Raw genomic sequence first — 14,409 nt, forward strand, 5'->3', positions numbered from 1 at the left:
CTTAACAATTTTCCAGTGTGTGTTGAGTGTGTGAACATTCCACATTGAGGCAGCACACAACTGTTTATATCCCTATCTAACATAGAAGACCTCTGTGATTTTTACCTGATGGTTTGAGACTAGTAACTTTGATTTATAATCTTGTGTTGCTGTTGGGATAACCGATGTCAATTGGTGCTGGTCTGTGAGTACCTCATTTATTGCCCATTGCCAGTTCTCTCTGGGAGAGGTTAAGTCACACAGACTCATTCTGTATGGACAAAATTCTAATCCAGCTTAAATTTGTTACAAGTGATCTGTTTGATTAATTAATTTGTCATCAATTATATTAAATGTGAATTTGAATAAGGATTGGAAATTATAGTAGTAGTATTTATTTATTTATTCAATTTTCTATTCCATTCTTCCAGGGGAGCTCAGAATGGCTTACATTAATATATTCAGGTACTCAAGCATGATTCCTTGTCTTTCCTGGTTGGCTCACAATCTATCTAAGGCAATGGAGGAGCAGGTGACTTACCACAAGTTTAGCTATTTGGACATACTTTTGGTTAGAAGACCTCGTGGAGGCCTAGATACTGGCTAAGAATCCACCGGTACTTCTTGCATTCTCATATAGCTTTGGTATTGTAGACTGGCTCTTGCCTATGCTAGCTCAAATCCCCAAATGGCAGCTGTGTTCTCCAGTGGCATTCTTGTGATTCTGGCACTGAAAGTCAGAGCAGCTATTTTGATTGGGGAGATGGGCTGGGCAGGAGTGTCTGGGGATTGATCCTGCCTTGATATGCTACTAGACTACCAGAGTGGTAGGATAAGCCCAGGAACATCAGCAGTGGCATTCTGTGGGTGGACTCGGGGAGAGGCAGTGCCAGCAGTCTGTGAGTGAGCCTACTACCGCTATTGACCCATTTCAATCAGGCTTCTAGTACAAAAGGCATATGAGTCTTGACCAATGGGTTATTCTCCCCTAACTGCGAGTTGTGCAGAAAGCAACATCTACCTTTTTCATCTCCGCCTCCTTCCTCAGTGAGTTGTGCTGTATCTCCCCAGTTTTTCCTTCTGTACACAAGTTTGAAGGTGTCTTTCTGATCTGCTCTGAGAATGCTTTATTATTTTTGGGGTTTTATCCAAATTTTGAGGATATTGGTGCTCAAGAGGTCCCCAGCAATCTGGGGCAGTTCTGTCTGGAAGAAGACATAGAAACATGATGGCAGATAAAGGCCAAATAGCCCCTCCAGTTTGCCCATCCGCAGCATCCACTATCTCTGATGTAGACTTTGAGCAGAAGTCTGTAGCTAACAGTGCAACCATTTTACAGGGAACCTGTTTAGCCAAACTGCATTAACAGCTGTGGAGCTCAGGGTCTGATCTCCTGGTAACATAAGAAAAGCCACTGTTGGGTCAGACCAGTGGTCCATCACGCCCAGCAGTCTGCTCACGCAGCGGCCCCCAGGTCAAAGACCAGTGCCCTAACCAAGACCAGCCCTACTTGCGTTCGTTCTGATACAACAGGAACTTGTCCAACCTTGTCTTGAATCCCTGGAGGGTGTTTTCCCTTATAACAGCTACTGGTTGATCAGGAGCTTGAGTGCAGGCTGTTTGGCCCCGTGGTGGTCCAGTGAGCTCTACCAGATGCCAGTTGTGTTCCCCTCCCCTGACAACGTGGGGGTCAGACATCTCAGGCTGACTGGCAGACCAAAGATCACAGCATTGGAACCTTTATATGTACTGGTCTGAGGCAATGGTATCCATATTTTAGCTGCAGTGTGATTTGAAGCAGGCAAGGCACCAGCACAGCGAGTATAGGTTGTTATAGCCTATGGGAGAATCGGGAGGGGAAGGGCTCTGAAATTTGCTGTTATGGTGGTTACCTCCATAAACCCCTTACTTGAATTTTTTTACCTTTGCTATAGCTCTCCTGAGCCATTTTTTTGCACCAAAATGCTACTGTGGTGGCCATCTTGGATTTTCCAATTTGGATTATAAAGTTTCCATGCACCTCAAAACTCCTCAATTTTTACTTAAAAACGATTTATATGGACTCCAAGCTGTTTTCCTCCTTTTATCATGCCAGATTTGTCCTGGATGGTCGGCTGAGAAGCGTCCATGTGCCAAGTGCAGCAGTGCATGTGAGGGGGCAGGAGCCATGGGCTTAGCCCTCTCTGGTACCTCTAGGGCTGGGGTGTTGCAGGTGGCTGGCTTTTTGGGAAAAGATTCCTCCCAGAGCCCTTAGTGGCATGGCGAAGCGCAGAAGCCTCAGCCTATGAGGAGACAAGGTGAGTCTTTGTAGGGGTCCTCTGGGCATCCTATTCAGAACTTTCCCCCTGATTTTGTGAGTCTGATGTGGAAAGCCTATTTGAATTGTCTGGGTCTGCCTACACTGAGGGTGTGCCAGTGTTTTCACAGGGGAGTTTACCCTCCCTCAGAGAAGGACTGGAGATCAGAGTCAAGCCTTTACTGCTCTGGAGTGAATCTTCAGTCTTAGGAGATTCAGGGTCTCAGACAGAGGCCATGGATCAAGAGGTGGTGATAGTACTTCACCAGTGGGAGGACCCGACAGTCTGCTGGCAGCTTTGCTTGAAATTATTACAGATTTGGCTGCGGGAATTAAAAATCCCCACAGACCTCAGCTGCCAGTGCTCTGTCATGAGCAGCACAGACCATGTTTTTTCCTTTGGATCCAGATGTTACTATGCTGCTCGCAGAGCACTAGGAGGCCCTGGAGGGCCCCATGCAGGTTGCTCGGACTATGTCAAAACTGTTCCCAATGGCTCCCAAATTTCAGCAGCTGTTTATTTAGCCTAAGGTGGCAGCAGCAGCACCGTATTTCGTGGCACACACTTGCCATGCTAGATTACATTGGATTTCAGCAGTGGATGACGATGTTTGCCCCCCGTTGTTATTGCCGTGGGTGGATTATGTAGCAGGTACTCTATATCAGTGTTCTTCAACCTTTTTACACCTATGGACCGGCAGAAATAAAAGAATTATTTTGTGGACCGGCATCGGTCTGCAGACCGGCAGTTGAAGAACACTGGGCTAAGTCGTGGGCCAGGCCCTGCCCATCTCTACCCAATCTCCATCCCAGACCCTGCCCCCATAGTCCTAATTGTAACACTATTTTTTCCATTCATTTTTCATACATACACACAATATAATCTTATTAACAACGCATCGATCGCACCGTGGACCGGCAGTTGAAGAATACAGTTTTGGGCCTGATGCACATGCCGGCCCTGTGGACCGGCACCGGTCCATGGACCGGTGGTTGAAGAACATTGCTCTATATGACATATTCAGGGTCATGAGCAAGGTTATTGCTTATTCTATCTCCGCCCACAGAATTCTCTGGATCAGGCAATGGGCAGGAGATTTGGCTTCTAAAGTCACCTTAAGCAGGATACCCTGTAAAGGTCAAATGTTTTTTAGTAGGGGATTGGCCAGTGTCAGATCGTCATCCTAAGGCTTTTTCAGATAGACCTTGTTGCCCCTAGGTGGTCTGGTCAAGATAAGTTGAGGCTCGCTGCGATTTTGTATTGGAGTTCTCAACAAATATTTTGGAAGCACCAGGCAACCTCACCCTCTGGTTCTTACGCAGCACCAGCCTCCAAGTCCCCAGGTCAGTTGACATACCCCCTCGAATAGGAAGGCAGTTGTCCACTTATTGGAAAGCTTGGGTGCAGATTTGCTCAGACAGTTGGATACTGGAGGGGTTTGCAAGCTCAAATTCTGTTTGTGCATTCTCCAGACGGCTAGCCAGAGAAAGCTGAGTTTAATTCTTCTCCCAGCCAGCACGCTTTCAATAAGTCGCGCGTGCGCAGCTGCTTGAATTGTTGAATCTCCTCTGAAGCAACCGGAAACAGGAAGTTGGGTCAGAGGAGAAGATTCAAGCAGCCATGCACGTGGCTTATCGAAAGCGTGTGGCTGGGAGAAGAATTAAAGTCAGACTCGGCAGGCACCTAAGGTGAGGTGGAGGGAGGGAGATGGCAGGACGCAGCGATCGGGCGTGAGGGTGCGTCTGGACCATGTGATCCGTGATTGTGCATGTTTCTTCACATTAGGAAGGAGGGAGTGGACAGTGGTTGCGGTGATGGCGACGGGGCGGGGACAGTGGGGACGGGGACAAATTTTTTCCCCGTGTCGTTCTCTAGCATAGATCTCATGCATATTCACTGGGGAAATCCTGAAAACCCGACTGGATTGCGGCCCTCAAGGAGGGACTTTGAGGCCCCCTTTTCCTCCAACTGCCAATTCCAGACTCAGTTCCTTCTTTCTGGCCATGCCTGGAATAGGCTGCCAGAGTCAATACATCATGCTCCGTCTCTACTACTTATCACTGAAAGCTGTACATTTTGGACAGTTATAGACTAGCAGTATTCAAATCAAAGCTAAAAGCACACTTTTTTTAAAAAGCTGCTTTCAACTCTTAACTCCCACTCACTGTCAGATACTTATACCATTCCTGTTGCTAGAAACTCCCCAACCCTGAGATGTCCCTTCTATCTGGATTAGATTGTAAGCTCTACTGAGCAGGGACTGGCTGTTAAATGTGCAGTGCTGCATACGCCTTTCGGCGCTATAGAAATGATAACCTACAGTGGTGTAGCGAGGGTGGGAGGTCCCCAGGGTTGTGGCAGCCCCCACTTCTGCACCCTTTCATTCCTTTCCCCGCTGCACGCGCCCCCTTCCCCCGGACCTCTTCATCTTTACCGGCGCGAGCACCATCACCAACGTGGTGCCCACACTGGCGTTGGATCTCCCTCTGATTTCACTTCCTAGTTGTGGGACCCAAAAGTGACATCAGAGGGACAGCCGATGCCGGTGTAAGTAGTGGGTTGGGGGTTGCCGCTTGGGCCAGTGCAGAGCAAGAGGTACTGTGTGTGTGTGTGTGGGGGGGGGGGGGGAGTGAAGGGGCATGCAGGGCAGGAGGAGTGGGAATGAGCAGCAGGACAGAAAGGAGAAGAGGCACCAAGATGGTGCCTGGGGCGGACTGCCCGCCCCCCCCTTTTCTGTGCCACTGGATAATTAATAGTAGTAGAGGCTATGCAGGCTTTGGGCTCTCATTATTTTATGTGGGTGGGGCCAGTAGTGGGTTATGTCTGTGTCCTCAAATAAGGTAACCCTAGTCTGGTGCCTCTTAAATATCTGTGGGATCAATGAATGTTGGTACAGCTTCTTATAGAACATAAGAACTGCCATCTCCGGATCAGACTCATGGTCCGGCGATCCGCACACAAGGAGGCCCAGTCAGGTATACACCTGATGTAGTTTTAGTCACCCATATCCCTCTATGCCTCTCATAAGGAGATGTGCATCTAATTTGCCTTTGAATCCCAGCACAGTGGATTCCTTAATAACCTCCTTTGGGAGAGCATTCCAGGCGTCTACCACTCGCTGCGTGAAGCAGAACTTCCTGACATTTGTCCTGGACTTGTCCCCCCTTAGCTTCAAACCATGTCCTCTTGTCCGTGTCGTGTTGGACAATGTAAATAATTTATTTTCCTGCTCTATTTTATCGATGCCTTTCAGCATTTTGAACGTCTCGATCATGTCCCCTCGCAGCCTCCTCTTCTCAAGGGAGAACAGTCCCAGTTTCTTGAGTCGTTCCTCATATTCCAAGTTCTCCATACCTCTTATTAACTTCGTTGCTCGTCTCTGCACCCTCTCCAACAGTTTTATATCCTTCTTTAGGTTGGGAGACCAATGTTGGACACAGTATTCCAAGTGTGGTCTGACCATTGCTCTATAAAGCGGCATTATGACTTTCTCCGATCTACTCGTGATTCCTTTCTTTATCATGCCTAACATTCTGTTTGCTTTCTTTGCCGCTGCCGCGCATTGTGCCGACGGCTTCAGGGTCCTATCTATCAGTACACCCAGGTCCTTTTCTTGTTCGCTCTTACCCAGAGTTGCGCCTGACATTCTATACTCGTATTCCTTATTCTTACTACCTAAATGCAGATCAATGGCATCACAAAGGGGAGGGCGGAGCTTCACACCGATTATAGTTTCTAGAGTCCGCCCTACAGTGGGAAGGGGCGGAGCTTGTAGAGCTGGGATCCATAAGGCCAAAAAGAAGCTGAACAAACAACTCCCAAAGCTGCTCTTCAGGAAGCCGGAAGGGAGGAGCCAGGGCTGGAGACGGAGTTGTGGAGAAGGGCTGCCCAGCTTCCCTTCAGCTGTTGAGAGACAGGCAGGAAATGAGCAGCAGGGGTCAGTGTTCTTCTGCCCTTCTCCAGAGTAGGATTGCCAGCCCTGGCTCCTCCCTCCCTAGGAACATTCTGACCAATGAGTGCCAGAAGGAGCTGAAACTCCTCCTTTAGCCCCTCCCACCCTCTCAGTGCTAGTGGGCGGAACCTTCTAACTACTCTCCGATCCTAGCAATTTTCTGACCAACCAGCACTGAAAGGGTTAGAGCCGAGAGGAAAAGACTGTGTGCGTCTATCTGGCTCCTCCCCCTTTGTGATGTAATCAACCTGTGCCCGAACAGGAAATGATTTTTTTTTTTTTTAATTTGTGGATTAAATAGGCACTTCCGGCTCCAAATCGTTCCTCTTCTCCACACTGCAAGGTTTTTAAAAAACAAACCCTCAGCCAGGGAAAGAGCCCGAAATGCATCTCTAATCCTGCAAACCACAAAAGCAGAGAGGAAAATGCCTGCAGGAGCTTTTGTCCAGGTAGGAGATTGCCCCCCCCCCCTCCAGCTTCTTGCCCTCTTATTGCAAAAATTGCTGCAGCTTTCTGACCTGGGAAACTGCAGAATCAGGGGAAGGAGAGAGATCACGAGTCGTGCTCTGGGACTGATTATGTGACTGCAAACTGTACAGAAATCTATCACTCTGCCTTGCTGAGAGATAGATCCCCTGAAATATAACTCTACTCTGGATTGTGTGTTATGTGGCTGAATTATAGACACACAAAAAAAATCCCCCCTTTGCCTCACTGAGCCCCAGCCCTGGGAGGCTACTGTGTGCCCTGGATTTGTAGCATGGGATGTGGCTACTATTGGGGGGGTTTTGCCAGGTACTAGTGACTTGGATTGACCACCGTGAGCTACTGGGCTAGCTGGACCATTGATGATCCAGTAAGGCTATAACACTATTCTTATGAGTTGGTGAATGAGCCCCAGCCCTGGGAGGCTACTGTTTGCCCTGGATTTCTAGCATGGAATGTGGCTACTATTGGGGGTTTTGCCAGGTACTAGCGACCTGGATTGACCACCGTGAGGATGGGCTACTGGGCTAGCTGGACCATTGATACGTTCGACCCTCCCCCACCTTCCTAAACGCTTTCTTCCCTCTCTTCTACCCACTCCCTTCTTTATCAGCCAAGTTTGGCTAAATTGTGGTATTAATCTAATAAATTGTTGTAAATCGGCATGTCAATGCGGATCCTAATGTAATTGTTGTGAACCGCCTAGAACTCGAAAGGTATGGCGGTATATAAGAATAAAATTATTATTATTATTGATCTGATCCAGTAAGGCTATTGTTATGTTATTATATAACACTATTCTTATGAGATGGTGAATTGTGGACACCCAGTAAATTTTCTTCCACCCTAATGAGCCCCAGCCCTGGGAGGCTACTGTTTGTCCTGGATTTCTAGCATGGGATGTGGCTACTATTTAGGGGTTTTGCCAGGTACTAGCGACCTGGATTGACCACCGTGAGCCTCTTTATGGGAGGGCTGCAAAAGATGCTTGAGTGTGTTTCTGTTTTTTTATTTTAAACGCAGGTGACATTTCAGGACATCAGTATCTCTTTCTCCCAGGAGGAGTGGGGGTATTTAGATGAGGAGCAGAAGGACCTTTACAGGGAGGTGATGAAGGAGAATTATCAGACCCTGATCTCATTGGGTAAGAGATAAATTGTCATGTTTACTAGCAGTAGTGGGCCATCATTATAAAAACAGTTTTGATTGTTTATCTCGTATGATTTGGTGAGAAAATAAGGGCTCTTTTTACAAAGCCACGGTATTCTATGAGCGTCGAGCATTTACCTTGCTGGCCCCTGATATAGAAACCTCTACTGCGGCTTTCTGAAAGCCAGCGTGACTACTGCAGTGATCATTTGATATCCTCTCAGAAGTGCACCTTGAGGTCAGTATTAGGGGCTGATTGCTGAGTGTATGGCTTCTACCATGAGATTACTGAGAATATACGGTGACCTGTGAAAAGCGCACTGGACATTGGCGCGCCGACAATCACGCCCTGACGGTTGTGCGCAGGACAAATGGGCGCTGCCACTCTGACTGCTCTCAGGCCTTCCCCTTTGCACTGTGGGGGAAACAACTGCCCCCCCACTACACTTAAAAGTCCCGCTCTCTTCCCGAAACCCTGCCCTTCCGTTCTGAGGGGGGGTGTATGGGGGCACAAGGAGGGGGGGAACGGGAGGGTGAGCAGGTGTAAGTGTAGTGGGGGAGGGGTTCCCCCCCCCTCACAACGCAAATGGGAAGGCCTGACAGCGGCGGTGTGCATTTCTTCCTGTGACAAATGTCAGTGCGCTTTTGATGGTGTAGCAGACTATACGGTATTAAATGGCAGTGCAATAATGAATCGGGAGTGCAGAGAGATGGTGGTTAGTCCCGGGCTGTCCGCCATTCTATTCAGTGGTTAGATGCGATTGCACAGCAGCAGTTAGGTATCTGATACACTGCAGTTAACAGTTCCTGTGGTCTAGGAAGTGTCACAATAGGTCTCTGTAGAATCAGGGCTTTTGTCTATTACAGATAAGTTGATGTTTGATTGTTTGATTTCATATTGGATATAATTGATCTCATCCAGCCTTGCTTTATTGTAATATACAGAACTAGTCTTATAGCCCGTTACATTAACGGGTGCTAGAATATATGTGTGTGTGTCTGTCTTTATTTCTTTCTCGCTCTCTCCTTAGCCGCTTTCTTTCTTTCTTTTTCCTTGGCTGTCCATCACCACCCCTTGCCTTGCTTGAGATACCAAATGATGTAAAGAGAGCACCGAAATGAAAGCTTAAATTGCTGGGTTTCTTTCATTATTTCTGCTCTGTGGACCACTATTAAATTTAGTGATTCTCTTACCGATTATCCCAACAATAAAAAAGAATAGTCATTTGTTATTTTTCTTGTGCTATTTTTTTAATTTTTCAGATGTACTCTCATCCTATATAGTTTCTTCTGTTAGAGGGCTTTTGTTATTGTGATGTGTAGTGGCATTAGTTGGTTACTTTGGTCATACAGTAGCTCTGATTCTCTCTTCCTTCGTGTCTGTACAAATGGGTAAAGGGGGCAATGTCTGGAAAGCAGTGAACAAAACTGAAAGGGGCTATTGTAAGGGCAGCAAACCATTTTATAAGGAAAGTAAGAGGAAAAAAAGGCTGCCTTGGGTCTCAAAAGTAGTAGCTGAGAAGGTAAGGAAAAAGAATATTGCAGAAAAAGGAAGATGAGTAAAAATATCTGGAAAAGTTTGAGAGGCTGGTTGAGGAGTCAGGAAAGCAAAGATGCAATCAAAAAGATATAAGGATGGAGTCGGTTCAGAGGAAGGCTACTAAAATGGTTGGTGCTGGAACCCATTCTATCTGTGTCTGTGCAATTTACAAAAATGTAAAACTTATGTTGACAGCTGCATCCGGGGAGGGGCCTAAGGCTCATATTGGCCCAGGCGCCTAAGGCCCCTCCTATGGGAGGAGCCTTAAATAACCTGGGCCAATCAGAGCCTTAGGCCCCACCCCAGCGCATCCCAGGTCTAAGCGGTTTTATCCTTACGTACACAGACGCTCGCAACATTGACAGACTCTTGCGTATGCAACATACATGTTATCCATTCAGTGTATGCTTCTGAAGGGAATTTTTTAAAATAAAGTAAAATTCTGGAATCTCTTGTGGCGCATCCGGAATATCTTCAGGGCACACAGTTTGAGAGACACTGAATTAGTGATTGCTTGCAACGTCACACTGTTGCACTTTTTGCATGTTTCCAGGAAGAAAGCCACAGTGTGGTGGCTGAAACGTCAGTTTCTACCTGACAAAGATGCAGCGAGACCCGGAAACCTGCAACAAGCACAATGCCATCTGCGGAAACCCTGAGAGACCAACTAACCCAGTTCCACAGGGGATTGAGGGGTATAGATAGATATAGACCACTACTCAGGCAATGGGCTTGATGAGCCGCCGCAGGAGCAGACCGCTGAGCAGGATGGACCTATGGTCTGCCTCAGCGGAGGCAACTTCTTATGTTCTTATGTTTTTAAACCTACTAGAGACTTTTCCATTCTATGGACTTTCCCGCCAAAATTCAAATTTCTGACCAACTGACTTTCCTGCCAAAATTCAAATTGGTGGACTGCCCTGTTCCCAGTCAGGTCAGTGAACTCATTATTTCCAAAGTGACACTTCAGAGCAGACCCTGAAGAAAGTCACAGAATGGTGGCTGAAACGTCGGTTTCTACCTGACAAAGACGCAGCGAGACCCGGAAACCTGCAACAAGCACAATGTCAGCTGCGGAAACCCTGAGAGAACATCTAACCCAGTTCCATGGGGAGAACATCTTTAAACCTACTAGAGACTTTTCCATTCTATGGACTTTCCCGCCAAAATTCAAATTTCTGACCAACTGACTTTCCTGCCAAAATTAAAATTGGTGGACTGCCCTGTTCCCAGTCAGGTCAGTGAACTCATTATTTCCAAAGTGACACTTCAGAGCAGACCCTGAAGAAAGTCACAGAATGGTGGCTGAAACGTCGGTTTCTACCTGACAAAGATGCAGCGAGACCCGGAAACCTGCAACAAGCACAATGCCAGCTGCGGAAACCCTGCCATTGTTGCGGTTTACGCCTTTTTGAAAGCACTGTTGGCCCGATTCTATAAGTGGCGCCTGATGCGGCAAATGCCTAGAAAACTAGCGCCTGATGCGTGCCGGACATGGAGAGGCACCGCGTACAGAATTGCAGCTACTGGCGCCTAGCAAGAACCTTAGGCACCATAAATATAGGCCAGGGTTTTACAGGCCTACATTTCCAGTGCCTAGAGTCCTTGTAGAAGCGCCGTTAGCGCCGCCAAGGTCCGGTGCTGTCTCTAAGCATGCCCACTTCTGGGCTTAGGTGTCATTAGGGACCCAGGTGCCGGTCCCGGAAGGCAATGAGCGGCGCCTAATTTTTAAAATATGGTTTTAATTGGTTTTGAATTGTGTGACCAATTATTGCGCCAATTAAATCACGTTAGGAGTCTGCTGACACCTAACTTTCAGTGGCCCTATTTGCTTATGCGAATCAGCTTATTCCTGAAATAAAAAAAAGTACACTACCTACATAACATTGCATTACTTTATAAAATCTTTTTATTAGTTTTTCAAATTTGTTCCTCAGAGGTCCCTTTATTTCTTAGCAACTTTCTAACACCTTATACGCCTCCTCGAGCACTTAGATCCCTCAATCAAAATCGTTTAATAGTTCCTACATTCAGAGAGATCTTTTTAGACTCTACTCGTAGTTCTATCTTTTTCTGTTCAGGGACCAGAATTATGGAATTTGCTTCCTAATCGCCCTAGATTTGAAACCTTGCGTAATATTTTTAAGACAGATCGTAACTGCCTTTAGAACTGGGATACAAAGTAACTTTATTTCAAAATATAAGACTCGACATGGCCAGTGTTTCGGTTCTTGCCTGCCTCGGGCGTCTCGAGAGCTGAATGCCAGACACGTAGTGAGGAGAGTACAAGTTTCATTGCATTTGGGATAAATCACTTTGAAAAGAGAAAAGACCTCCGAGGCAGGCAAGAGCCTGTTCAAGTATTTTGCGTTCTAAAAGCAATTTCACTCTTGGGTGGTGATGTTTTCTGCTGTAGATTTTGACTCCCTTTCTTTGTATGCTGTAAAAGACTCTGTATACTGGCTCTTCAGCTTGGAAAAGAGACGGCTGAGGGGAGATATGATTGAACGGGTACGAGTGGATCGATTTTTCACTTCATCAAAATTTACAAAGACTCGGGGACACTCGATGAAGTTACAGGGAAATAACTTTTAAAACCAATAGGAGGAAATATTGCTACTCCTTGGGTTTTGGCCAGGTACTAGGAACTTGGATTGGTCACCATGAGAATGGGCTACTGGGCTTGATGGACCTTTCGTCTGACCCAGTAAGGTTGTTCTTATGTAAGACAGATCTTATGTTTAAATCTGTTTATTAATTTTCAAAAACAGCAAGGAAACAAACACTCAAGATCAGTGAACAAGAACTATCACCTCCCATGCCCACCCCCCCAACCCCCTCCCACTCACCCACCCATGGGAACAGTCAATGCCACATCGAACAATCAGATAGTTAATTGAGCAACCTGCTACGTACAGAGGGTTGTAACGTAGAACAAAAAGGCAACCAGCATGTGAGGTAAAAGGAGCCTGATTTAGAGTCCATATTAGAAATAGCTAAGCGTTCAAATCCCGCCAGCTGAATCATTTGAGTCCTCCAATGAGTCACGGTTGGAGTGTTAGACGACAGCCAACATTGTAGAATAGTTTTGATGCCCATAACTACAGCTTTCCGAGCAAACGCTGCCACACCCGGACGGACCGGGTGCAAGGACAGCTTCAATGTGAAGAGGAAAGTTTCCGTAGGTGTCCAAGTGCAGTTCCAAAAAGATGCAAGATGGTGACATACACGTGTCCGAAAATCCCGTATACCCGGACAGAGCCAAAACATATGACCCAGGGATGCTCTAGGCGTTCTACACTTAGGACAATGATCAGTAGTGCAAAGACGAGCATGAAAGGCTCTAACCGGAGCAAAATATGTCCGGACCAGGAATTTGTAGTAACGTTCTTTCTCCGCTACAGACACCAAGTATTTCGTTCCCAAGGAAACACTCCGCTTTAGCATATCAGCAGAGATAGGGACATGTAAGTCCTGAGTCCATTAAGTCCTGCGATGTCCATTAAGTCATAACGATGATGAAATCGTAAGGGGATAGGCAATTGTGCAGTAAGACACAGAGCTTCGGACATTTTCTCCTGTACAGTCTCAGTCAACGCAGAACCAGGAAGGGAATGTACATAGTGTTGTAGTTGAATGTAAGGGAACCAGACACCAGCGCCAAAGGCGGAAGAGTCACATAACAGCTGAAAGGGCTGAATAGAACCATCATTTTGAAGTACATGGTACAAATAAAAGAGACCCTTTCCATCCCATTGAGGATGTGACTCCAGTCCCATACCAGGAAGAAAATCCCCATTACCAGCAATAGGGAGAGTAAGACAGATCTTAAAACATTTTTATTCACTGAGGCTTATGCATAGGTGTTTCATAATTTATTTTTATAAGTACCTCAGAACAGTGATATAATAAGGGGAGGCAGGGGGGTGACAGTCCACTAGGGCACCCGTCCTCTTCCCCCCCCCCACTACCGCATGTGCGCGCTGCTTCCCTTCCTCCGTAACGTTCCTGGCGCGAGCAGCAACCCCCCCCCCCCAACCTTTTGCGGCGCCAGCGGCGTCTCTTCCTCTGACGTCACTTCTCGGACCCGCACCTTGGAAGTGACATCGGATGAAGAGCCGACGCTGGTGCGACAGTAGCTTGGGGATTGCTGCTCGCGCCAGGAAAGGTTACAGGGTAAGGGAAACGGCACGCGCGCAACAGAAGGGGGCGGGGAAGGAGCGTGTGGAAGTGGGGGGGTGCCGAGACGAGGGAGAGGCACCACCGCCCTGAGCGTCTCTCGCCCTCGCTACGCCACTGCTGCAGAATATCATCAGTTGAACACCTTTTACTAAGGTGCGCTCGCGTTTTTAGCGCACGCACAAAATTAGCGTGTGCTGGCTGAAAAATTACCGCCTGCTTAAAAGGAGGCGTAGCGGCTAGCGCGGGGGGGGGGGGCATTTTAACGCACGCTATTCCGCACGTTAAGGCCCTAACGCACTTTGTAAAAGGAGCCCATAGTCCTGACCTGCTGTGTTTCCATCTCCCTTCTTCTTTTCTATTACAAATTGTCGTTCCTCCCTTTTAACCCTTTCAGGACCAAGGGACATATTTGTCCCATAACTTTAAAATCCTATAAATTTTGATTGGGATAGTCTACAGTTCTAAATTTGATATGTACGGATTCCATATGATACTGCCTTTATGTAAACAAACTGGTTCCGACATTCATTCATTAGCGTCGTTGCCAGATTGACGAGAAGATTCACTTGCCACACTGTCCGTAAGCCAGAAGTTTGATTTTTTTAAAAAAAAATAATGATATTTCACAAAAAAAATCAATTTTTTGGCATCTGCAAGCCCTTTTTACCATAAAAATGTCGTCAAAACCACAAAAATTGGCCTACGATCCTTATGGTCCTGAAAGGGTTAACCTTGCTAGTCTCTGATCTTTAAGTTTTCTCAACTTTGAAATGATCTTCCATTTCTTTTAAGGAGTTCTGGTTCACTTCAGTTTTTTTCCGCAA

General features: G+C 46.8%; 1 protein-coding gene across 5 annotated transcripts in view; it reads left to right on the forward strand.

Moving 5' to 3' along the window:
- The first annotated feature begins 6,122 nt into the window (after window positions 1-6,122).
- The window catches only part of LOC117354543 (oocyte zinc finger protein XlCOF6-like), a 30,838-nt gene continuing 22,551 nt past the window's right edge, over window positions 6,123-14,409 (forward strand). The window contains exons 1-2 of one of the 5 annotated variants that reach the window (XM_033932249.1): window positions 6,123-6,677; window positions 7,738-7,858. In XM_033932249.1, coding sequence (XP_033788140.1) covers window positions 6,654-6,677; window positions 7,738-7,858 — 145 coding nt within the window. In that variant the 5' untranslated portion in view covers window positions 6,123-6,653. The remainder of the gene's footprint in view (window positions 6,678-7,737; window positions 7,859-14,409) is intronic. The other 4 variants (XM_033932250.1, XM_033932247.1, XM_033932248.1 and 1 more) reach the window with 4 other exon arrangements.

This window comes from Geotrypetes seraphini, chromosome 2 (assembly GCF_902459505.1).
Source record: "Geotrypetes seraphini chromosome 2, aGeoSer1.1, whole genome shotgun sequence".
NCBI lineage: Eukaryota > Metazoa > Chordata > Amphibia > Gymnophiona > Dermophiidae > Geotrypetes > Geotrypetes seraphini.